The following is a 25,505-nucleotide window of genomic DNA, read 5'->3' as shown; positions in this document are numbered from 1 at the left end:
GTGGATGATGAGGCTCCTTACAGCCCAGGTCCAGCCTGGGACACAGGTGACTTCTGTGGCCCCCATAACAGCAGATCCAGAGGCAACAAGGATTCTGATGGAAGCAGTTGCAGAAGTGGCAGGGGGTCCCAAAACCTGGGTCCAGCAAGGTCTGGGAACACAACTGGGGTCTGAGGCCAGCTGCAGTAGCAGGTCCAGTGGTGCCAAGGGGCCCTGCATTCTGTGGCAGGCCAGACCCCCTAACTTCTAATATCCCACTGGTGGGCCAGAGAGAGAGGCTCCGCAGGCTGTTTGATACTCCCAATTTAAATCTTACCATAAAATAATCAGGTCCTCTTCCATACCAGTAGCACTACAAAACGTAGTGTCATCTGCAGATTTTATGTGGACACAGCAAATTCCTGTACCAAAGTCTCTAATAAAATTGTTAAATGAGATAGGTTCTAAGATTGATCCCTGAGGAACATTGATAGGAACTGCTCTCCAACCAGATGACTTGCCTTTCATCAGTGCCTACTCTAGTCTCCCTTTGAGCCACCCCTTTATCCACCTTGCAATTGTGGTATTGATCCCCATCCTCTCTTGTTTGGTCAATAATTTTCCATGAGGCATGGTATCAAATCAGCTTAAATCTAGATAAATTTAGTCCACTGAATAACTCTTGTCCAAGAAGTCATTTATCTTGTCATAGGAGGATATTGCATTATGCTGAATCACAGAATCTTCAAAAAGCAGGACCTGGAAGGGACCTCCAGAGGTCATCTAGTCCAACCCCCTTCCAGAGACAGGGTCATCCCTATCCAAACCATCCTATACAAATGCATTCCTAATTGCTTTTAGTCCCATTTTCTGCTTACCCCTATATATTTGAGTATTCTTTCCTTTGATATGTATTCTAAGACCTTACATAAGTCATCATGGGGATTGGTGTGTAGTGATGCACACTGTCCTGGCTGAGAGGCTGAAGGGCCCCAGGATCATGTCCCTGCTGCAGAGATTGTTGTGAAAGGAGGCTCCTGTTCAGTCACTTCTCCCCTCCTTCCTAGCATGCAGCAACACTCTGAGAACCCCTGGAGTTTTCCCTGGCTAGCTCCCTAAAAATGCTGTCACAGATTCCTTGCCCCTTCTCACAAATCAGGAAGGAGGATGGTTCACACATGCCTCTCTCCCAGCACACTTTGAGCACCAAGCTAAGCTGTGGAGGCAGGGGAGAGACTCCATAATGGATGTGTTGTATTGTCATTAGTGAGCACTAATGTGTCTGTAATTAGCCATTGACACATGCTCTTGTCGCTATGCTAATACCGCTCTGTTAGAACAGTGCAGCTAAATAAGCTATGAATATTAAATGTCAGTAATTGTATGAATGTAAGGCTGCTGTGTCTGCAGCAATTAACAGTTCTGGTTTCATTCACAGTGGTCGAGTTGTATGCAGGTGGAGAGGGATGAATCTGTGTTTCTGGTTGAGGAAGAAGGTGTATTTCTGGCTGACTGACAGAGCTGAGAGAGGACTGGTTGCTTGACCCTCCTCCCTAACCAGAGCTGTTAAATGGGGACCATGTAACTGACATTCTTTGTCAAAAACTTTGGCCTCTCCCTATGGAAAGAACAGGAGGGTATTATACCCAGAGTGATCAGTGATCACTCCTTGCAGACCCTCAGCTGCTGGTCAGCCCTTCCAAGCGCTCCATAAAAGCCTTTCCTTAAGCTTCAGTGGTGTTACCTTGATTGTTTTACCTCTTAGAAACTTTAAGAAAAAAGAATGTCCTTAAGTGATTGTGCTTCCCTTTCAGCGGACTCACGTTTGTCCCTTGTGGTGGTTTGAATGGAGTTAGGCTGGTTTCATGAAACGGACTGTAGTTCAGAATCTCTCTCTCTCTCTCTCTCTCTCTCTCTCTCTCTCTCTCTCTCTGCCCTCCCTAGAAACCCTAGGAGCTAAAAAAGTGACCGCATAAATTGGGCCTCAGAGGTACCCCCACAAATCATATCATGTGTTCCCCACTCCTTAACCATCTGCCTTTGAAGAGAATCTCTAGCTCCTATCTACACTGAGTTCTTTCCCAAGGTCCTGATCTCATTCTTTCTGCCCACAGCATCTGCCATTACAGCCGTCTCTTCTGGGAGTGGGGGGAAGGTGTCAAAGTGCATGACTCGCAGAAGAGGCAAGATGCAGAGAAGCTGTCGAAGGAAGATGTCCTGTCCTTCATCCAGGCACACTGCCCCTGACCCCACCCGAGCCCAGCCCAGCCTGGACTCGTCAGGGACTGACTAGACTGGAGAGACTCTGAGACAGGAGGAGGGAGTCTTCAATCCAGGAGCAGTGGGTCTTCCATGGAGAAGAGAACTGACTTGCTGGCAGTCCCAGGAGTTGGGGATTTGGGAATTCAGAAGATGCAGAACAAGGCTTCAGCTATGAGACCAGTGTATATAGGTGTCTGGCCCAGGCAGCACTAGTTCTGAATACCCTAGAGGAAGAGCTGAGTTCAGATGCTCTTCTCTTCTGACCCATTGCATGCATGAGGCTGAGGTGCAGGAAGCTCTCCCCATTCCTGCTCAGATTTACAGCCAGGCTTGTGGCCCTGTGTATGCCAGAGCAATTTGGAGACTGCATCTGGCTCTCTGGCAGCACAGAGGAAATGGCAGGATTATGCCCGGGCTGCAGGAGAGGTGTGATCCAGAGAGAGAGATGACATAGAAATAGCTCTGTAGTGCTGTCAGCAACCATCTCTGTCTCCTTTGGCCTGGCAGGCCTATGCCACACACTGGGGTGTCTCATCGGGGGATATTGGCTCTTGGGACATGAGGGCTGTCTCCTGTCAGTGGCTACAGCACTTCCATTTTGGAGGTGCTGGGCCAGTTGCCAGGGGTGTCTCTGTGATAGTATCCAGGTGTGGGGAGCTCCATGGCATGAATGACTTTGGTGTGTTCAGTGCCAGCTGTGGCACTGAGACAGCAGGAGTTAAGCTGATTCTACAGGGGGAACTTCCTCATATCATCAGAGCTGTCACCCCAAAAAATTCCCTCTAGGTCAGTAAGTAACCACAGCCTAACCCTCCAGGTGCAAGCTTGTGAAAAATGCCACAAGACCCTGCTGAGATGAAGGTGGTTTTGTTGCTTGTTGGTGCTCAGAGTCATTGCCTGGGGCTCCTGGCAAAGCAAATGAGGGAAGACTGGGGTTTTTCAATGGAAATTCAGGACATGCCTGGCTTGGTAAAAAGGTCCCAGAGCATTGAGAGAATTTGATTTTGCCTGGAGTAGATAGTCAAGAGAGCTCCTATTGCCCAACTAGGCCAGTTGTAGTGAAAACCAGAGCTTTTCTTTTTTAAACCTCCATATAGGCTTTCAGAACTCCAATGTCTGGTGCAGACCTGGGGTCCCATCTAGAATGAATGCACAAAACCACAACTCTCAGATGACAAGACAGGATCATGCATGTTTCAGTGAGCAGAAATGGCAGTCTATTTCTGGGCTGGGCTCCCAAATGTCATGTAGGCCAGGCTGTCACAAAGAGCAGGGCTGACCCGTGTTGCATGTTTTAACTTTGGGCTTCTGCAACACCTTTGGCCAGGTGTTCCACAGATGACAGAAGCCCCCACACAAGCTGGCTGCACCAGCCATGTGGCAAAGTCACTGTAGTTTTTTTTTTTTATTATTATTATTTTTAACAGATTGGACTAGGATTGCCTCAACTGTGCCTTACAGAACGCTGTGGGTCTCCTAGGAGCTAGAAGCAACCATTTAGATTCTGACCTCCTGTCTTCCCTCTCCGGCCCCTTCTCCCGTCTTGCCCATGCAAGATTGGGATGAAGACTAGGTCAGGCACACACATGAGCTTGTAGGGGAAATTCACCCCAGGCAGAGAGGTCAGCAAGAGGCTTAAGCATTAAGTCCCTCATGCCCTCAGCATAAGTAGTGAACAGACCTTGTGCTGTTTTTTCTGTACGGAGGGGATTTCACCCCAAAGGTGTGCCTGTACAGCACCATGCAGTGCCATGTAGAGATACCCAGGTAGGCTCTGAAAGTGTTAGTTCATGTACCAGAAGCAGTACTTGCATGCCTGATTTGCCCGTGTGGTTAACCTAGCTGTACTGCTTCTGGTCTCAGGTATCTCTGCAGCATTGTCTAAACAGAGCCTAAGTAAATCGGTTTAATTTCCAAGCTTGCAGCCCTTCCTGTATCTATACAATTGGTTTGTATTCAAGCATCCATTTGGGCATCCCCTCGTTGCTTGTACTTGAGTTTAATCACTGCTGGCTTTGTTGCTCTTACTTTGTAACATTGATCTGTGTTCAGACTTGCTTGCTGTAGACTGGTGACTCTACGCAGCTCTCTCAGCCTGGGGTTAATGCTGACCTTTGGCCACCAGGGCACCAAGACTGGAGGAAGCTGAAGTGTCAGTCAGCCTTAGAAATGGTCAAAGCCCATGTTGTTATTAGGTGCTTCCTCCAGAGAAACCTCCTATTCTCACATGGGCAGATGCCTCCCTTCCAAGCTTCAGGGGACCATGGTGGGTTGGGGATGGGGTGGCCTTTCCATTAAAGCCAACTACATTCTTCCCCTTTGGCCACCAGCAAGCCCCGATCATGGATACACCTTCCAAAGCATACATGGGGCCACATAGTACCCTGATGTGGCAGAGCTTAGCCTTGGTATATTGTGGGACATGGTAACAGGGCTCTTAATCCTTGACCCAGCATTTACTCTACTGGTCATTTAAGTTTTAATGAAGGTTTTTCCACAATATGCAGCAAAGAGACTGCAGGTGGGGGACATGGCACCTCAAGCTGTGTCACTTTACAGCCTTCGTGCTTCTGGCTTTTTAAACTCTTCATTTGTTGTTTGGTGCTTCTAACAAATCCCCTGAGGCTGACATAATACCAGCAGGCCACTTTGTCAGAAGCATTCCCTTTCCTATGGCATTTCATTGCAATACACGTGTTTTCTGCACCCTCAGGGGCCTGGCTCCCCCACACAGGGCCTTGCTTTCCAGCATGGGTGGGTATGGAGCATATCATGGCAGGAGTACACTGTGTACAGTGCAGATCTCCAGTGTAAGTAAAGCAGTGAAGGAAATGCACTTGCCTGCAGGCTGGTTTTATAGATGCTTCCTAATTTCCCTTGTGCCCCAGCTTCCTTCTGATTTTATCTTCAAGGGATTTTTTTATTTTTGTTTTCTTTTTTTGGATGCACTGAAACAGCTCCCAGCCCCTTGTGGGAGGGCAGGGTCAGCAAATTTCTATAGGGCAAATGTGGAAGGAGTGCTGTTAGGGAAAGGTGTTATATCACTTGTCAGCTCCAAGTCCAGACCCTCCCATTCCTATTCCTCATCTTAGCCTGGGAGCTCAGGGTTATGCTTCAAAATGCCTTGAAGGAACTGTTCTGTTCAAAAGCCAGGACTTCTGATGGGTCAGACTTCTGCATGCCCATTATTGGTGTGTGAGTTACAGCAGCTCAGCCCTAGTATGGGTGAGGGAGGGGCTTCATCTCATACAAATGACTTGGCATCAAAGGGGCTAGTAGAAACTTTGGCTTTGGTGAAAGTGGTCTGAGCTATCCTCTCCCACCGGCTCCAGGGCACGAGGAGAAGTGCCTCATTGAAGAGAATGTGTATGTGTGTTAACTGCACATTGTATCAGGCTCTCTATCACTTTGTGTTGATTTCTCTGCTTTAGTTGTCTCAGTATTACCAATACAGCCCTTCAGTTCACAAAGGCACTTGCCATATCTGATCTGTGGCTTTTCTGACCAGGAAGAAAGCAAAGCTGGAAAGGTTTCGACTTGCCCCAGGCTACTAGTACCATTAAAGGAGAGTAGTTTTGATTCAGTGCTGTGCTCTTGTTCCACAACTCATCCCTCTGAAGGAAGAGCAGGAGAGGCAGAAGCTAAGTGCATTTGCTCCTTCATGTGGTCACACAAAGCATAATTTAAACTTTACTTCAAAGTTTATTTTAAAATATTACACAGCAGTTTGCATTCCTGTGAGCTCAGCAGGCCCTTGACTTTAAACCATCATGTGCAGTGTCAGAGACTTGTCTCTGGGATGTGCATAGGTACAGACCTCTCAAACCCTCCCTCTTTCCCCCCCTCAAAAAAGTCCTGAGGTTCAGGGATCAGCAACTGTTTATATCTCTTACTCTTAATTAATTTATTTGAGCTGCAGAGAGTCAGCCTAGTCCACAGAACTGCCTTTGTCAGACTGACTCCTGGCCCCATTAGTGTTGGTAGGAACATGCTTTAAAATTACTAAACATGCTTGGGGCTTCTGGCAACCTTGGCAAAGGGACTAGGGTCTAAGTTTCAGTGATTGGTCCCTTGTGGCAGAGGTACAGTAGTAGGGAAGCTCTCTCCAGTTCTTGGCAGGCTGAGCAGAGAGGATTTCAGGCTCTAGGACCTTTCAAAAAGCAGCCAAGGTGCAGGGAGGGAGGGCCCTGCCCCCGAAAGGGGAAAATAGGCCTTTCCTCCCCCTGGTCACTTTATACTGGATGAGATGGCTGATCTGCTTTGGCTGTTGGTGACCGCGTCTCCTCTCCTCTCCTCTCCGACCCTCTGCTGTTGGGCACAAGGATGCCCAGGCCAGGGAGCCTGCAGATGACAATAGAGGCACAGCAGTTGGAACACCTGATTATACTTGCAGGAAGGCACTTTGGTGAGAGGAGGGAGAGATATTTGCAGCACCCAGTGCTGCAGGTTCTTCAACACAATCACATGGTCCAGCAGACATAAATAACAGTGATGAGCAGCATCAGGGCCATGGTAAGGGCTGCATTCTTGCGGTTTTCCTTACGCAGAATTCTCAGTTCTTTCTCTGCAAAAAAACAAACAACACACTTGGTGTGAAAGGCCACTTCCCTCCTATACTGCAGCACGCCCCCCCTCACAGTGCCTGCTACCTCAGGGCAGGATTACCACCCACATTAGCATGGGGTAATTCCTCTGCAGTTGTCAGCTGCCATCCTGGTGCAGCTACCTACTGGAGGCTGAAAGGGCCATCCTCCTCCCCTGGAGATGGTTCCTGTGTGAAGGTGAAATGAGAGCTGGCCCTACCTTCCTGTACCTTTTCTGAACAGGCCTCCCAAGCTCTCAAATCTGGCATCTTTCATGAGCCACTATAAGAAATAAGCTTCCAGTCTCCTCTGTGTGTCACAGACTCCAAGCATGTATCCTTCCCTGGCTGAGCTTCCCATTGTGTCTCAGTTAATGTCTGAATCAGGACACAACTTGTGCTTCAAGCTCTTGTAGCCTTGGGCAGTCAGCAGCACTGGCACTTCCTGTTCTGGGAATGATGAATGTATTTGGCTGTCACCTATGCAAGCCACTGCCTCTACCCTAGCAGTGCTCAAAGACTTCTGTGAGCCTCACGACATCCCCTCAGATGTGCACATCCAACCCTTCCTGATCTCAGGAGGCTAGCCCCTGGAAAGTGAATGGAGGATGGTTCTAAGCCCAGCATACTTGTAAAAAAAACAATGGGCGCAGTTAGATGAATAACCATTCCACTCGTCTCCAAGTGTTTTGTAAAGGCAGGTCAGTGCTGGTAATTCCGTTTTACAGTGGGAAAAGCTGAGGTGCAGAGAAGTTCAGGGACTACCAAGAGCAGGCAACAAATCTGTGGCAGGGCACAGAGCCCAGGAGTCCTCCGTACCAGTACTCTGCTTTACACAAGATCAAAATCCTACACTGGGCAGAACTATTCTCTTCCTGTGCTATTGAGTGAAACAGCAGCAAGCTATCTGCATTGGATATGCCAGGCTGGCCAGCAGCTCTGGCACAGCTGCCCTATGGCAATCTAGTAACTGCATGGTTACTGCAAGGGTAGGCTGAGCTCTCAGGGCCATTTGCTGGCTAACAGGGTCAGCATTGCTTGCTGTTGTTTGAGTGCAGTGCTCTGTCAGTGCTGCCAGAGGAGTCTGACTTCAGCTAGAGCAACAGCAGCCTGCTTGCCTGTTCTACCAGCCCCTAAGGAGAGGTCAGCATGCATGTGCTTTACCAAGAGGTGCCCTCACCAAAACCCACTTTTAAAATGAGAGTTGAGCTCCAGTTCTAGGTCAATTCCCAACTTGGCAAGCGCTGCTATTGGGTGCTTCAGTCAGTAGCATGTGCTGCGTCTCTCCGGAAGCCACCTGCGTCTCCTGAGCTATCAGGCACGTCTGACCCTGAGGACAAACTCCTATCTAGAATGAGCTGCTTGGTTCTGTAACTCCCCAGCAGGTGGCAGCACAACCCAGGCAGCTGGAAGAGTGCAGTAGCCCAGTAGGGGCCAACCTTTTTGACAGGCGTGCCACATATTATTACCCTCTCGCCTTTCCCAAGTGCCACTGTGCTCCATTTCCCCTGCCCAGTCTCCTTCTCTACTTCCTGCTCTCCCTGCCTGACCTGCTATTTTGATTCCTTCTTCATACCTGGTGTTCCCTACCTGATCTGCTGCTGGTGCTTTCCGCTCCCTGCCCACTCCCCAACCTGTTGCACACCACACATAAAGCCTGGCCATGCCACTTGTGGCGCTCATGCTGCAGGCTGGCCACCCCTGCAATAGACAGCCCAAGCCTTGCAGCTACTGCTGCCTGGGACTGATGATGATCCTGGCATCCTTGCTCCTATACCAGATTGTAAACCCCGGCTTATGCTGTGCAGTAACCTGTCCTACAAGACTTGTTCCTCAGACTGAGGTAGCACTGAAAGGCTCCACAGTAGCAAGACCTGAACGGACACAGGCAACTGCATGTTGTATTTCCCAGGGCCTGGCCGCATTTGAACTTCTGGGGGTTGTGCTGCTGTTTCCCTGAAGGGATTTGGCAAGGGGACTCCCTCCCTCTGGCAGAGCAGTACCCAGCACTACTCATTCACCTAAATAATGGTCCTGTTTTGCTCATTCTTGGGTTTGGATCTGCCCAAAGGACAAACCCACGGACAAAAACATCTACAGAGAGGGGCTGGTGCCGGGGGTGCCCCAGCAACTCTGCTCTGCTTATACTAAGCGGGCAGGCAAGCCCCAGCCCCTCTGTGCCTCAGACAGAAGGAATGAGCACCCTCGCCTCCCACTCGTATCCAGGGATGTGGAGGGCACCTGGTTCCTTCAGGAGCAGGCCTCAGCCCAGTGGAGACAAACTCGATGTGGCTGCATAACACTGCGTTGGGCCGGCAGGGGGCAGTCTAATGTCACTGCTCCGGAGCACTCAGCCCCAGGAGAGCAGGAATGGTAGAAAGGCTTCCTGCCTGGAGACTGGGAATAAAAAATGCAGAAGCCCAGACAAATGTACATCCCACAGGGTGTGGGAAGGGGTCTCTGAACAACCATAACTCTCCACATCTTGAGGGATTTAGAGTTGGGCCATTATACATTTGCTTCAGTCCATGGTGGGGGTTGGCTGGAGGAGGCAGCATCCCCATTGTTAATAGAGAAGTTAAAACTAAACATCCAGCACGGGCTCTGCCTTTTAACTGCTTCCAGTGAGACAAAGGAGGGGAAATCATTCAACCTCACCTCTAGACCTGCTTGTATTGTTTCCATGCAAACCCAGAGTCCGAGTTGCACTACAGCTACAGGGTACATGCTACAGCTTGTGCCAGGGGAGTTGTAGGAGGCTCTAACACAAGCAGAGAAATCTCCCGGGTTCTCTGCTATGCATCTGTAAGAATTTCAGTTTTCAAACTCGGGCAGTGATTCTTCCCTCAGGAGGAGGGTTTGAATCCAGCTAGTCTAATTTGTTGGTCAAGGTTTTCCAAAGTGACTACGGATTTTGCATGTCCACCTGCATGTTCTACAAGATGCCTTTGGCTGAAGTGGAAGGCTTAGCCTCTGAAAATCAGATCCCTGGAAGGTGCTTTGCTTTGGAAAACCTAGGAGAGAAAAAGCACAGCATCTCGCCAAAACCCCCCTACATGGATTTTTCTCAATCTCCCCTCACAGGCGTTGCTTTTTTGGCTGAGCCCAAGCTTAAAGACAAAGTAGGAGAGAGACTGAGAAGAGAAAAAGTGTTTAAATTGGAAGCCAAGCAGCAGCCCAGGGTGTCTATTTTTAATGAAGTTCTTACCATAGCTTTCAGCTTTGGTCATTAGCAAAGTTTTCTCCCTCTCCAGTGACTTCCTATAACAAAAGAAGTCTGTTATGCACAGGCACAGCACACATTATTTCCTTACGCTAGCTTATACATTGGAGGAAAGGCTGCCCCAACAGAAGAGTTATGTATGATACTGAGAATGAGAATGGCCTGCCTTGTCTCTGGGGCAGGGGGTGGGGTGGGGGAAGCAAGCTTAACATCTATCACGAGGAAAGACTTGGTGGCTAGGTGCTTTTCCTCTCTGGACCCTGCTGCGTATGAATGACTTCCCTACTTTAGGGTAGCCTGTTTGAACGCTAACACAATACTCCAACACCAGCTAAAAAGCAAGCCCTGGCCATGATCAGCCCAAACTCGTTTATGCGGTGGTCTTGCTGCTCCCTTGGGATTCAGATGATGGGTCTAATAACAGGCAGGACCCACAGATACTGCTTCCAAGATCCTGTGGGCTCAGTTTGTCCCCTCAGCATGGCTGGCTTTGTGATGGAGGATGTGTGCTTTTCTGATCCAGTATATCCCCACTGGCTGGGTTGTACAGGCCATGTTGGGGAAGGGGTGACGGGAGCATATCCCTGTGAATGGGGCTAGTTTGTGTCTGACACGGTGGATAAACAAAATCTTTTGCTTTTTTGTTTCTGGGTCTCCTCAGTAAGAACCTCCACAGTCCCCCTGGGCAGAAAGTAATGTTTCCCATTTTACAAAAGGGGAAACCTTGGTGTGGGCAAGGGAAGGAAATTTTTACCAGTCACCAAACAAGTCTTCTGCAGCCTGGACTAGAACCCAAGAGTCCTCATTGCCCACCCCCTTGCCCTTACCACCAGAGCAGTTCCCTCCCTTGTTCCAGAGACAAAGATCAAGGAAACTGTCCTTCCTCCCTCCCTTTTCCATGGATACTGGGTTTGCACAAATTCCCTTGCTGGTTCATGGAAAGAATCCAAAGTGTGACACCAGTAGGAACCAGCTACACGACTGCCATGTTCAAAGCTATTAGGACTGCGGACGATATAATAACAAACCCCCCCCATGTATCTTCAGTTGCACAAAATGATTAATTAATCCACGGTTTAAAGGATAAAAGCAAAACAAATCGCCTGCAAGCAGCAGCGGTTCCATTACAGCGAGGACATCACCGCAGCTCCTTTCAGACAGTGCGAATATAAATAAACATGCACCAACAAATTATCTCCCTGCTCTGAGCAGGTTCTGTGGTATTATTGGGAAAGCGGCAAGTGTAATAGGGCTCGTTGTTCCCCTCGAGGCTAAAGCAGGAACTTGTAATGGAAATGGATCCAAGCCTGACTGTACAGTTAGTTAAGTGAGGAGAGAAGGGCAGCCACAAGGCAGGCTACATTAATAGCGGGAGAGGGAATGGAAAGGATCTTAGAAATATGTGCAGCAAGAAGGGAAAAACAGAGTTCAGCCCCATTAGGAAATGGGGAGAAAGACTGGTGGGACTGAGCCCAGGATGCTGCTGTACAACTACTTATAAACCCACTTCGCTTGAGAAATCAAAGAAAAAGGGGCCAATAGGAAGGAGCGGAGACCTCATCGATAGCTGGGCAAGTTTGAGCCTCTGTAGGACTGAATGACACAGCCGAGGGAATAAGCCACTGAGCTTACTATGAATCTATGGAAAGACTTGTTAGTGAGAGGCATGAAGGAAGAAAACACAATCCTGAATATGAGGCTGGGAAAACAGAACTACTACAGTGATTCATACTCGCCAGATCAAGAACTATAACAGTGGAGAAATATTTAACTATTACCCAGCCCTTGTAAGATTAGTTGAAGCACAAGTGGCAGCATTTGATTGCTCTCTTGGTCGAATGGCCTGGTGAGGGGATATCACAGAACTGGGCACCTTCCCTGAGAAATCTGTTCTAAAGCTCCTGGGTAGGAACCTTATTATCACACAGCTTGGGAACTGGCAGAAAGCCTGTGCTCAGGGTAAAGTTAAATGGTTACACAATGAATTTGAGGGCACGAGAGATGTCCATGGGGTTGCTGCTAGGTTTGCAGGGGGAGAGAGATGGGCCTGGTGATATGACTTATAGGAAAAGCAGATGAACTCAGGACAAAACATTTAGTGAGATGAGATTAAGGGAGGGGAGAAGAGGCAGAACTTTCAACAAGTATTAATGAATGTAAACCCCAGCAAAGGAGAGAAATGGAGAATGGTGGCTCCATGTATAACTAGGAGTAATGGTGGGAAATTGAGAGAGAGAGAGCATCTCAAAGGCAATAAGAGCATAATTCTTGGGGACAGTCAGGCCTCCTGCCAAGCCCAGAACCACTGCTGAGACGCAATCCCCTGCTCCAAATCTCACACAGATAGTCTGAAAGTGGCATAGAAGCATGCGTACGCCCAGAACCCCTCTGAACTATGCATCACCTAACTGCCAAGCATGGGCTCAAGTGGAGCTGAAGCAAGTGGGCAGGTCTTGGAAGGGAAACACTGTAGACACAGCATTAGAACTGAAGGGCAGAGCTGTGGAGAGCAGACTGTAAGGAACAGCGGCCATATGGGATGTAAATGGCTCCTATCTTCCTGCATCTAAAATGGAGATTTCAGTTCAGGGTTAGGAGGGGAACAATAGGATAGTAATATGGAAATGTGTCCTGTCAAGGCTGCAAGACCCCAGTTGCTCTAGCACCTCTGGAAGTGCTACAGGACCCAGTCACAAGGTTCCACTCGGCAGCAGAGAAGCAATCTAACCACATTAGGCAGGTTCAGAGATACAGTTAGGTTCTTCTAAACACCTGTGCGAATTGCTGCTGTAAGCAGGTTCCTGCACACACCTGTGCTTTTACTGTGCATGGAATAAAAATTTGCTCCGCATATCCCCTTGAGATCATTCTGACTGGGCTTCAACCACCTGGGGCAGACGCTGGCTATGACTATTCCCAAATCCCTGTAGGCCTATCCAGGCAGAACTCAGATGGTGTAGCCAAGCTGCCTGCTACTATTCAAACCTCTGTTCAGCTCCCCGGCCTCTTTCCTAGCAGCAAAAGGGTCTGAGCTCTGAAAATGAACAGGAAGGCTTCTACTAGCCTTCAGAAAAGAGGGTCAGAGGGTGAAAGCAATCTTAATTTTCTCAACACATCACACCTTCCTTTAACAAGGTAAAAACAGGGCTGCCTGGAGCAAGCTCTAAATTGGGGGCCCCGACATGGCAAGCACTGCAGCAGTAGCCCTATTGTGTTATACCCATAAGCAGTGGATTGAACAAGTGCACAGCAGCTGGCAAGAATACTGTCTGGTTTCTGAAGGGGAAAGGATCACCAGTACCTTTTTTCAGGACTCAGCTCCTCTCTGCGCAGTTTAAAGTCCACCTCCTCCATGTTCTGTCTGCACAAGGCCAGCTTCTCCTCCAGGCCATCGATCTAGAAGACACAGCAGCAGCCACAATCAGCAGCAGCCTCAGACTTCTCTCCACAGGCCAGCAGCTCCACCCTTCCTGGCTCCAAAGAAGGGGTGACAGCCCATCTGCTATCTCTCTCACCTCCCAAATCAAACAAGCCACAGGCTTGCCTGCTGTTCTTACTGGGTTTTTTTTCTCATAGCCTCTAGCCCAAGCAGAATGCATGAAGGACATGGGACAAACCACAGCAAATGGGCATCAGCCACCCTCACAAGTCAGTGAAAATCTCAATCCCAGACAGCCTTTGTGCCAAAGCCCCAGACCAATGACTCCAAATGTCCTCAGCTGGTGCTGGCAATCCCTGGAGAGAAGATAGACAATACCTCTTGTTAATCCTAGGAAAATGGGGCTGAAAGGGACTCCAGGTGGTAAAAGGTGCAGCTCCCACCCACAGGTTAAATTGAAAGGATGCTGAGCTCTTCATACAGAAAGCAGGCCCAGCACACACTCAACTGGTGTTTGGTAGAGTACAACCAGGACACAGTAATCAGCACTGCCTCTGTCCTGCTGAGCACTATCTCCATCCTGCCCTGAACACTTGGCGCCAGTCCCGGTGCAGCAGGAAGCTACTGCAGCTAACTAAAATAACTGGCTATTTGGGGAGCTCATTTATGTTCCAAGAAGCTGCATTCATTATAGGGTGGGAAGGAAAAAAACCTAATAAAGCAAAACCTGGCTGGATAAGCACCCATGAGTGATTGATATGTTTGAGCCTGGGGAGGACTCAGTCAGGAAGGAAGCATGCCAAAGCAGAACAATTCTGCAGGGAATCCTGCCTCTTCCAAGCCTGGTGGCCAAGATTTTAGGCGTCCTGAGGGAAAGCTCTGCCTTATAGGTTTGCAATCCAATTGGGGAAACACCAGGGAACAAAGAACTTGTTAATAAGTTTGAAAATCATCGCTAGCCCTGCTGCAGCCACAGCCCCGTGCAGTCCACAGGCTGCAGAAGCAGGGCTGAGGCCCAGCAAGCTGCTGGAAGGACCAGGCCTGCCCTGTTGGCCTGGTGAGATGCTTCAGAACCTGGGAGCTAGCAGGCTGCATCAAATAACCTAGTCGAATTAAATGCAGCTGCCTTGGACTGTAAAGGCCAAAAGGACTGGTGCCCAGCCACAGTGGAAGTGCAAAGGAAGAACACTGCCACCAATAATTACACAGGGAAATCAATAACTCTGATCCTTGATTAGCCAGTTACAGCTCAATCCTGGGCTAATTAACAATTCTCAACACTCTGGGAAAGCACACATAGGCTATGGCAGGGGCTGTCAAGGGAAGGGCAGCTGAGCTGACTGCATATAGCAACGGGGGCAAGAGGGGATTCAGGCAAGTGGCTCAGCAGAGAGCAATAGGAGGGAGCATGATGGAGCAGAGGTGGCTCTCACTGCAGCAGGGCATACACACCTCTGTCTTTTACAGGACTCCAGGTTCCAAGTGAGCAGCAGACATGTGGCTGCTGAGCTAATATGGGTTAAACTCCTGGCAGGCATCTCCAAAGAAACTGCAGAGCTGGGTAGTAATTCCATCCGTTTTAATTTCACTTAGTCTAAAATAGTGGTACTCAACCCCTGCACTACAGGTGCCCCTCCCAGACCTGCAGCAATTAATGCTCCCACTGCTCCCCCACTGCCAAACTTCCAGAGCTGCAAGGAGCCCTGCAGGCCAGATGACATGGCTGTGCATGCCAGACTGTGCTGGCTGTGTGGTGTCAGTCCACAGCAGGATCTGACATGCAGGGCTGGGCCAGCGTGCAAAGTTGTATGCATTAACTGACTGTGTGCTGCCCCTGGCTTAAATCAGGCCCTCAGACTGACCCTCTGCATGGGATCTGGCCTGCAGATTGGCCCAGCCCCACTCATCCTGCCCATGGGGTCAGTAAGTTGAGTGCCAGTGGTCTAAAACAAAGGTAGGCTCCTACTGCTCAAGGAGGGGCAGGAATTCACTGTTCAGAGCCACACAAATGGCTCTGCTGATCTTGGGGCAAAGAAATGGGGGCAAAATCTGCAGCACACACAGGGAAAGGGGAAGATCATTATGGTAGGACACATATCTCTTCCTCTGAAATCCTCCTTTTCCCCAAATTGTAGGCTGTGTTAAAAGGGGACTGGACTCAGTATTTCTGGATTCTGTCCTGTCACCGCTAATGACTTACTACCTCACCTCAGGGGCAGCTGGCATACGTGTCTCAGTTTCCCCACCTGTCAACTGGGGGAACGCTACCAACTTCACTGGGACTAATTGTTGACAAAGTGCTTGAGATTTGCAGATGAAAGGCTCTGGGGAAGGGCAGAGTATGGTTCAGAGAAGGCGTCACTGGCACTATCCTTATACAGCAGGACCACCGCCTTTGCTGGAGAGTTCAGATCTGGGAGCCAAGGCCCTGTGGGTATGATCTACTTTGCTTCCCTGGTGTTCCTGAGGAGTGCTGCTTTTTACCACAACCCACCCACCTGCTGCTGCTTGCATGTGCTATACCTGGAAGGAGGCAACAAAGCTGCTTTGGGGATACCCTGCTGCCACTGCCTTTGAGATCTTTGCTTCTTGCATGCTTGAGGGCCTGCATACAAAAGCATTTCTGGATCGGTATAGGAGCAGGTAGGCAGACTTCAGAGTGGTGCTGCCTTCGGAGTGCCAGAGCAGCAGTTCAGACGTATCGTGGTTGCGTGTGTATTTCTCACTGGCTAAACTGTCCAACCAGCCCCTTCCCTAGATACAAAATTAAAGGAAAACAGAACAGAAATCAGAGCAACCTGATGGAGGATGGCTTCTTGCTGGGGAATCTCCCAGGGGCCCCATAGAAGCTGAAACCACAGAATGAGAGAACCTGTAAAACTTCTGCAAATTCCCAGGGGCAGCTCTCCTAAAAGCACACATGCATTTGAACTAGCTGTGGGTGGAAAGTATTTGTTCCTGTTAACCAAAGCATGGCAAGGCTGGCGAGGTGCAGCCCTGATCTATCAGAGGCCTGTGTGAAACAGGAGGGTAGCAGCTCAGGCTCCTTGCAAAGAACCACCTAGAACCCCCATCACAGCTCAAAATGACCAGGTTCTGAATGGCAGGCAGCCTAGGGAAGGGGTTGTAGAGACTGAATTTCCTCCTTCACCCCTGGTCCCTAGGGCAGGGATTGGGGCAGGGAGGGGGAGCATCTCCCTCCGGAAAAGGGATGAGGTGTAGAACGTGGAAAGCTTTCCCTCTACAGCAGCCTCACCACTGCTCGTCCAGCAGCCAGTTAGAGGATTTCATTCAAGGAGACGCTGTCAGTTAGTGCCAACCTCACTTTAAAACAAGAATCGAAGCAGGAATTTAACATCCAGCACTGTGCGAGCCTTTGGCACGGATACTGCTGTTCCTCCTCAGGTTGCTGTCTTGCTACCTGACTGCCAGCTGTGCTTGGGGAGGAGGCGGTGGGAGCCCAGCAGGTCTGTACATGTCAGTGTTCGGATACCAGATGCATCCCTTGCTATGAGATGCACCACCAGGCACAGAGCCATTTTTGCTGAATCCTGGCTTTGCTTTTGTGCGATCTGGAGGCCTCCTAGAATATGGAGGCTGGGGGTGAATTTTAATCCAAACTGACTTGTATGTTTATTACAAATCTCATTTGCTTAGGCAGTCTTGGGCGGGAAGCCCAGAGCCTCTCACATGCAGGCAGAAAGGGTGAGTGACAGCCCTTCTTACGGAGTTGAGCTGGATCCTTTTTAATACATTTTGTAATGAATTAATAAAAGCTTTCTTCCCAGCAGAAAGGCTAAAAGCACTTTTCAAGAACTGGCATCTGCCCTCTGCCTTCATGAATTCCCAATTAAGATGCTGGAAAACAGCCATATCACACACACGTCGACATCCAACGGTGTTTGGTAATGAGGTTTTCGTCTCCTGAACCTCACAAAAGAGATAAAAGCCAAATAAAAGAGTCAGGGGCAAAAAAAAAAAAGCCTCCTTGAAGCAGCCCCTTGTCACCTGCTGGCAGGTCTGAAGCTGTTCTCTCCATTTCCAAGTCAGTAGTTTCCATGTCCATTGCTTCAGTTGGACTCTCAACCCAGCACAGAATAGACGTACTGAGATTCAGAAGCTAAATTCTTGGACCGAATAGACTGCTTGACAACTTGTTGTGCTCTTACAATAGTTTTGTATGTCAGCAAAACATTTCCTATGCTATTGATAAGTTCAACAGACCTGGAAAGATTGACCAGCCGCCTACTAGCCAAAGGCCTAAGCAAGTTACTAGGTGGAGGCCAATGCAAGAGCATGGCAGGCGGTCTACCAGGAAGATCCTAGTACTGTAGGCCTGAAAGCCACCTTAGCAAAATGCCTATGAAATTTTGTGCCTATGTTATTAATACAAAAGCCAGTAGGTCACAGTTTAGGCTGACCTTTTTATAACTCACATGAGCAAAAAGTTAGAAGATGTGATTTAGCAGTCCAAGACAGCAGGATACAGACAGCAGCCTGACAGAAAAACGACCATTGTGAAAGCCGATTGGTGGATATTTATGACAACCATATCTCGTACATACAGAAGAGAACTGTAAAAAAAGTGTATAAAAACCTAGGGAAAAAACCCCTTAAATTGGGAATGAGCAAAACACAGGAAAAGAAACAACTACTGAACGCGGGTGTGGTGATAGATGCCTGGCCAGCTGAACTCACGACACCCACTGGAAGGCTTGCATAGGAATATCTTTGTTGACTGTTAGGACTTGCTTAGAAGTTGAGCGTTTTATTGAAAGCCCTGCTTAAACACTGGTATTGCTTATGAGTTCAATAAATCAGGATTTGAGACTGGAATAGTCACACCAATGGATTCATTTCCATTCACCCCAACCCTTAACTAAATTAAGTACAACAGTACCTCACCACCAACTCCAGATGCTTGGAAGCAAGTAAATTGGGGTGGGAGGGGGAGTGCTGGGATCGCTACTAGGGTCTAGGACTTGAGCCACGACTAACATCTTTCCTATCAGCTTTCGGCTAGTAGCTCTCTCTCACTTCCACTCTGCAGACTCCTGTAATTATTTCAACAATCAACTATATCCTATTTTTCATAGCCCTGTTACTGCTGTAAGGGAAGCAAGAGCTTCAGCCATTCATCCACCTTCTATTCCTGGAGTCCTTCCTCCTCCACATAAACAGCTCTAGCATCTACCATGGCTGCTCATCATCTTCCCTAAAGCAGAAGAGATGCACCACCTACAAGGTTCTGGGGCATCCTCACAAAACTAAACTTCCCTTGATGGCTGGGGTTTAGGGAAGAGTCTTGCTACCCTCTCTCTGCTGTCAGGGTTCAGGGTAGGTCTGAGGGCTGGTCCTGTCTCCACTGCCCTCTGCCTGAAGGTTCAGAGCTTGTCCACAAACAGAAGTTGTAGGAGTTTAACAACAAGCATGATGTGGACATGCTTGCATCAATTTAAAACAGACCCAGATTAATTTAGCTTAGCTTTGTAAGCAGAACCACTGCTTGCCAGGTTTAAGAAGAAGCAACGATGTCCACAAAGGGTTTGGACACATCTTTACCTCGATGTGATCAACCTTTTCCCCTGCTTAAAAAAAATGGAGCGGACACGCAACAAACAGCTCTACGCAATGACTTTCTTGACTCTAATGCAGAACTACTGCAGGAAAAATTAGGGGTTAAACTTACACCAGTGTATCTTATGTCTGCAGCGTTATCTGGGGGGTTGTAGCCATTTGCTCAGTACAAATGATCTGTTAACTTCTCCCTTGCCACACAGTGGTGAGGTGCTGTCATATCCCAGAAGGGCTGCTTGTGTCTCTACTCCAGATCCTGTTGTAATTTACACTGGTGTGCAAAAGGTAGCTTAAAATACACTGGTGTAAACATGCTGTATGTCCAGGCGCAAAGTCACATTTGTGTGTCATCATCACACCTTTAGCTAAATCAGCATAACTCTGTGTTTGGGACAGGCCTTAGAAAGACAGCCTTGCTTCAGGTTATATTCAGTCCCATACGGAAAGTGCATTTAACTGTCATAAAGGCATGTTAGGTAGGTAATGATGTTGACAAATGAACAATTACAATTATTTAGTAAAACTGTGGCTGTAAGGTGTTTGGGTATTTCATTCTGAAAACTCAGACTTCAGTCTCTATGGCTTTAAGAGACTGCGAGGTTTTACCGTTCATAAATATTTAGCTTTAAGAAGGGCCTTCCACGTGCATGTGTCTGTGTGCATGTCCACCCATTCATGACTGCAGCAGGAAGGATTTCAGTATTTAAGGCACACATTGGTAGACAGATGTCAAGTCTCAGGCTGTAACAGTCCTGCCCTCCAAAACCTAACTGGAATTGCCTGCTACGCTGCCAGCTAATGCAGCTAATGCTCCATCCCTCCTCCTCCCACAGGTGTAATTGGGTCACACTCTCTTTATAAGCTGCCTTCTCAGAGAGGGAAGGCACTATTATGTCTCAGCTTGGCTGTCCCATCTTCAGACTGAACATCTAAATCAGTTCCCTCAACTCTTCCTGTTACAGCTTACTGTCCAAGCCTTTTTTCATTCACTCTCTAAACTTCCTGTTTGTCTGTTACCACTGAAATCTGGTGCCCACAGACAACTGCTGTCTCTAACTGGATGCCTAACCATGGCTAGGCAGAGAAGAAAACTACCACACGCTGTGCTCCTATCAAAGTAGTTCAACAGGGCTTTGGCTTCTTTCAACACTGTGGCACACAAAGCAGCAATTACAAGCCCCAAATCCTTTCCACAGGTGCTCTTGCCCTGCCTGTATTTGTCTGCTTTGTATATGCTCAATTAATCACACCTCTGTTTCCTCATCTTTCTCTCTACTCATTCTGACTAGTTCTGGTCCAGGTCTTCTATTCATTAGGAACATATCAACTTCTGATCCCATTTCCCAAATCATCTACAATCGTCCGGGTTGAGCCGCGGACCCATCATTGTCTCATCCAAACCAGTTGCGAAAATATTGGCTAGTCCAAGGCCCAGCAGAAAATGCTGCTTCAAAGAAACCTTGGCACAAATACCACAGAGAAAGGTAATTAGCAGTGGTAGACAGGGTAGATTTGTGCCTTACAGGGTAACTAGATCAGAGGCGTACAGCATAAGATTTTGTGGGCCTAAGATCACTTCATCAGATGCTGCAAAAAGACATGCACAGAGCAGCACATCAAAGAGAGTGATTTGGATGCAAAAGACAGGGGAGGGAAGGAGGGAGACGGGGGGAGAAAACATGCTGTGTATGTCCTTTCACAGCTTCTGATGAAGTAAGCTCAGGCTCACAAAAGCTCATGCTATATACCTCCGATTTAGCTAGTCTATAAAGCACTACCCTGCCATCTAAAATACCACAGGCCTATTTGATGTGGTCATGGGCTTAAGCCCATCACAAAAAACTATAAGTCTCCCTTAATAAGGGAGGCCACAGGGGACATATCAACTGATTTCTTGGGGCAACTAAAAGGAAATCAGGAATAGAAGCAAAGTGATACGTTAATAACAAGGGATCCAGAAGGGGACACCAAGCAGACCACACCATCCCCTGAACAAGTCAAGGGAGCCTGTGGATGCTGACCAGTGAAATTCGGCCTGGTGACATGAGCGGAGGAGTGATGGGAAGACGGCTTCACACTCATCTGGGTTCCCCCAGCCAGAGCCTTCTTTCTGGTCTTGTAGAACAGTGTTTCTCAACCAGTGGGACTCGAAGGTCGTGTAGGTGGGACTTCAACTCATTGCCAGATTGAAAAAAATCAGTTGTTTGCACTTCAAGTAGATGAATCAACAGATATCTTGAACAATGCAATTTTGTGGAACTTTGTTTTTATCATGGTGGGACCACGGTTTTTGACAAAACAGTTGGTGGGATGTAAGGTGCAAAAGGCTGAGAACTGCTGTTGTAGATGGCCAGCTTGGCAGTTGAGCAGGAGGTCCCAGGGCTTGGTGGGACCACAGATGGGGAATGCATAACAAAACATGGTGCAGGAAGAAGTGCAGGCAAAACCTCAGCAGGAGGTTCTGGAGGAGGCAAAAGAGGCGCTGCAACCTGGCACACTCGAGGTAGCCATGGGCCAGGGTCTTCCTCTATTGGCAAAAGGGGGACTCCCTAGAGTGCGCCAGATACACGCCTGTGGTGATGGCTCCATGGAGGAGGCACCAGCTGAGGTCCCTGGTGGTTCATGGGATCAAGGTGGAATACAGACTTGTCCACCAAGGACCTTCGCCTCCACCGTCACATAGGGTGTCCTGCCACTTGTTGTTGGGGTTCGATACGAGGATGGGATGATGGCTTATGCAGAGCACAAGCCTGTACAGCTGGCAGTGGTGGGCTGTTCAAAGGTAGACCGGCTTTGTATCCCCCAGCCTACTAAGATGGTGGGGCAGGGAGCAGTGGGGCCTGCTGAGGCAGTAGTCCCATGACTAGCTCTAGAGAGCTGGGGAATACCAGGGGTGGGGACTGCCCGTGTACAGGACCTGGTTGATATAGATGGGGGCAGTGGGCAGCAAGGCAGCCTTTACCTCGTGGAGTAAGCAGCAGGGAACATGCAGCAAGGGGTTCTGGAGGAGGCAGTACAGGGACTGCAGCCTGGCACTCTCCAAGTAGGCATGTGCCAGGGTCTCCCTCTGCTCACAAAACAGGCAGGTGTTAGGGGCATCCATGAACCATACCAGACACAGGCCTGTGTCAATGGCTCTGTGGAGGAGCCACCAGCTGAGGTTCCCAGTGGCTCATGGGATCAAGGTGGAGTACAGACTTGTCCACTGGAGGCCCCTGCCCCCACCCCCACCTAGGGTGTCCTGCCACTTGTTGTCTGGGCAAGATGCGAGAACATAATGGTGGGTGGCGCAGAGAAGAAGTGTGTAGAGCTGGTGGCAGTGGGTGGTTCAAAAGTGGACCAGCTTGGTGCCCCCCAGCCTGCTAAGATGGTGAGGTGGGGAGTGCCATGGGGCCTGCCAAGGCAGTTGCTAATGACAAGCTCCAGAGGGCTGGTGGACACTGGGGCATGGGGACTGCCCTTGCACAGGACCTGGTTAATGTAGGCGAGAGCAGCGTGGTGGCCTCAACATCCTGGAGTAGGAGGCAGGGCACATGCAGAGTGGGCAACTCCATGGCCAGCTCAGCAGAATCTGCCAATCTCTGCCTGGCACAGTCCAGAAGGCCCCTGATATGGGTGATGTTGGCCAGGACCATCTTTTGGCACACCCAGGGCACCTCCACTACCGACACCACCAACGGGGGTTTTCAGAAGGGGCCTGGCAAGAAGGCTGGTGCTCTGGGTGACCATTTCTGGGAATCTGGAGGCAGAGACCAGTCTCCAGGTTCTGAGGAGGTGGAGAACAAGCATAAATGAGGTTTAGCAACAACAGGCACCTTCTACAATCTTGAAGATCAGGAAATCCCCAAATAGGAGACTCTTCATTTAAAATAGTCCCTTTTCCCACTCCTTACTTACAAACACTGACATCTGTCATGCACATATGCTGGTTTAATACTGTAGAGCTTTTCATTAGGATTAAGCTGCATCCATGCTGGCCCTTGCTGTGGAGAGATTAATTACATAGGCCAGGCTGGCTTTTTTAACTACAGGGCAGCTGGTAAGGGCAGGGCTGCAAGTGGTCTCCATAATCCACTGCGAGTGCCCTTCTCCAGAGGCCTCCAGTACGAGTGATTTTGCTTGTGTCTGTCTAAGACTCTGCCTACACGAGGCTACTTCTGCTGGCGGACAGCAGCCATCACGTGGAAGCCACCAAAGCATATTCCCACCCATGTGCCCCTGCTACAGCAGTGAAGCCAACAAGGGGGAAATGCACTACAGCAGCAGGCAGAAGGTACAGGGTGGTGCACGTGCTTTCTGCAGGTCAGAGCCTTCTCGCTGCTCTGCGAGTTCCTCAGATCCTAGAACAGGTGACAGATGCCAAGCCAGGCCCGGGCAGAGTTTCCTAGGCTGGACAGCAGGATGCAGCTCTGGCAGGGAGCCCCGCGGCTTTCCTACAAAGCCACCCTGGCTCAGCAGCTGTCTGGTAGGGCCAGTCCCAGGGGCTTGGCAATTGCTAGGGCCTGCTTTCACACCCTGGCCCGCTGGCTCTGGAGGGTTTCTGGCTGACCACAGGCTTCTGCTTAAACCAGGACACCATGGCCTCCAAGCCAGGGGAATTTCAACCAGCTGAAAAATACCTGCCCCGGCCAGGAGAGAGACCCCAGCCTCAAGTCCCATCACTTGCTCAGCCAGAAAACCAGGAGGGAAAAAGACGCAGGAGCAGATGGGGCATTGCTGGCACACCCCGTAGGAGGCACCCTGTCCACCCCAGGGCTTGGGGGCTGCAGCACCGCAGGGGACAGCAGAAGTGACCCTAGAGCAAAGGACGCTTGGGGGGGGGGGTCTGGGGCAGAGCTCGGCACCCTCCACTTCCCCCCTGCACTTGCTCATGCACATACTGCCCCCGCCCGACACCAGCGCCTCACCTCCCGGGCCACGCGCAGCCCCTCTCGTCTCTTCTTGACCATGGTCCCGGCGGCTCCTGGGCCGCGCATGCGCACAGCGCCCCCGGCTCGGAACTGCCACGCACTGCCACTAGCTAGGGGAAACAGAGCCCGAGGCGCTTGCCGCCATCTTTGGGAGGGGCACGAGGCAAAACCACCGCCATCTTTGGTGAGGGGCAGAGGGAGCTCTCTAGCGGGCCGCCCTCGCCACCATCTTTGTGAGGGGCGCGGTTGGAAAGCGGGCGCCATCTTTGTGAGGGACGAGTGTAGGAGGCGGGCGCCATCTTTGTGAGGGGTTGGGTCCTAGTGCTGGTGGCTGCAGTGTCAGAGAGCAAAGGGACCTGGGCATGGGGCCGGGTCCCCTCAGTGCACGAGGCTGGGGTGTGTGCAGAGCACACATGGGGTGACATAGCAACATGCCAGTTGCTCCCATCATGCCCAGTGCTGCTGGTGAACTGGTGTCCTGGGGCTGGCTGGCCAGCAGCGGGAGGGGGCATCTCAGGGACCACCTTCCAGTAGCTTTCCTCCCCTGCAGCTGGTGAGGAGGTTGTGGGCCGTCAAGGAGGCACCGCCTAGTCAGCCCTTACAGCGGAGGTGGCCAGGGCATGGAGAAGTGGGTGCACTGGTAGAGAGATGAGCACATGGATTTTAAAAAGTGGGGTGTAGATGGTGAGGGGCGTTATCACCTAGAACGTGGCACATATTTCTGTCCAGAAAAGAAAACTAGAAACTTTAAAAAAGAAACCAGAAGCTTTACTAACAGGCTAGGTAGGCTGAGGGCTGTCTAATGCCCTTGCAGATGGAAGTGAAAATAAACACAATATAATTGGAGTGAGTTCAAACCAATCTTGGGGGCTGTGAAACAGGAGCTTCCTCACCAGGAGCAGTGGACAGACAACAGCATTGCAGAACAAAGGATAGCTTGGCGGGTGGACCCTCAAGACCATTAAAAAGAAGAGAGGGTCTTTAATACCGGTGGGATGAAGAATGTAGAAGGGGTCAGGTAGATTATAATGAGCCATGAAGTCAAGTGACACCCTCAGTGCTGCCTGACGAGAAATGCTGCTGTCATGGCCAGGCAGTTGGTTTTATACTTTGGGTGGTGCAGGAGTCAAAGAGGGGTGCAAGTGCACCAGTGTCCCCTGCCCCTGAAGGAGCCTGCCACTGGGCAGAGCCTGCAGCCGGGTTTTCCATCATCATTACCACAGTGCCTAACGCATGTATGATGCCAGCCAAGCCCCTTTTGAAATATTTTCATTACGCACTTCTGGTTTTGTCTCCCCACTTTGTACATAGTATTTTGAATATGTTTTCTCATCTTCACTATCCCCTTGTGCACTCATTTAAAAGCAAAACAGAAATCTAGTCAGGGCATTTTTTAGCAAGTGTGCACCCAAGTACCAAATGGAATTTGTGGAGTTTATTCTCTTCAAACCTAGCTTGGTTGTTAAAGCTGGAGCTGATGGAGAAAACACGTTTGTAACATCGAGTTATTCTCCAATTCCAGTGAGCTCATACCATGTACAAGTTCAGAAAATTTGGCCTGAGGGCAAGCATGGACGTGTACAGCCCAAAGGA

At 49.6% G+C, this 25,505-nt stretch overlaps 2 protein-coding genes across 4 annotated transcripts in view; one reads left to right on the top strand and one right to left on the bottom strand.

The window, feature by feature from the left end:
• The window catches only part of CMTR1 (cap methyltransferase 1), a 77,478-nt gene extending 73,184 nt beyond the window's left edge, over positions 1–4,294 (top strand). For both annotated transcript variants that reach the window (XM_019526757.1, XM_019526758.1), the window contains one exon: positions 2,094–4,294. In XM_019526757.1, the coding sequence (XP_019382302.1) occupies positions 2,094–2,226 (133 nt within the window). In that variant the 3' untranslated portion in view covers positions 2,227–4,294. The remainder of the gene's footprint in view (positions 1–2,093) is intronic.
• A 1,605-nt stretch (positions 4,295–5,899) lies between these two features.
• On the bottom strand, positions 5,900–24,004 carry CCDC167 (coiled-coil domain containing 167). 2 transcript variants are annotated; one of them, XM_019526769.1, is made up of 5 exons: positions 23,910–23,977; positions 13,562–13,781; positions 13,348–13,442; positions 10,032–10,084; positions 5,900–6,805 (listed from the first exon to the last, which is right to left on the bottom strand). In XM_019526769.1, exons 2-5 carry the CDS (start codon positions 13,652–13,654, stop codon positions 6,702–6,704), a joined length of 345 nt encoding a protein of 114 aa, XP_019382314.1. In that variant the 5' UTR covers positions 13,655–13,781; positions 23,910–23,977; the 3' UTR covers positions 5,900–6,701. The 2 variants fall into 2 exon arrangements, with proteins under 2 accessions (XP_019382314.1, XP_019382315.1); XM_019526770.1 differs by lacking the exon at positions 13,562–13,781 and having other exon boundaries at positions 23,910–24,004.
• Between the last annotated feature and the right edge of the window lie 1,501 nt (positions 24,005–25,505).

Source organism: Gavialis gangeticus, unplaced genomic scaffold, assembly GCF_001723915.1.
Source record: "Gavialis gangeticus isolate Ggan-Ray unplaced genomic scaffold, GavGan_comp1, whole genome shotgun sequence".
NCBI lineage: Eukaryota > Metazoa > Chordata > Crocodylia > Gavialidae > Gavialis > Gavialis gangeticus.
The sequence above is the reverse complement of the archived record's forward strand: the minus strand, read 5'-3'. Positions and strand labels throughout refer to the sequence as shown.

Excerpts from the sequence above, each read along its gene's own strand:
- CCDC167 (XM_019526769.1), bottom strand. The coding sequence starts at position 13,654 with ATGTCCTTCATGCATTCTGCTTGGGCTAGAGGCTATGAGAAAAAAAAC. Across the intron at positions 13,443-13,561 it reads TGGCTTGTTTGATTTGGGAG|ATCGATGGCCTGGAGGAGAA; the intron begins GTGAGAGAGATA and ends TGTGTCTTCTAG. Across the intron at positions 10,085-13,347 it reads GAGCTGAGTCCTGAAAAAAG|GAAGTCACTGGAGAGGGAGA; the intron begins GTACTGGTGATC and ends CTTTTGTTATAG.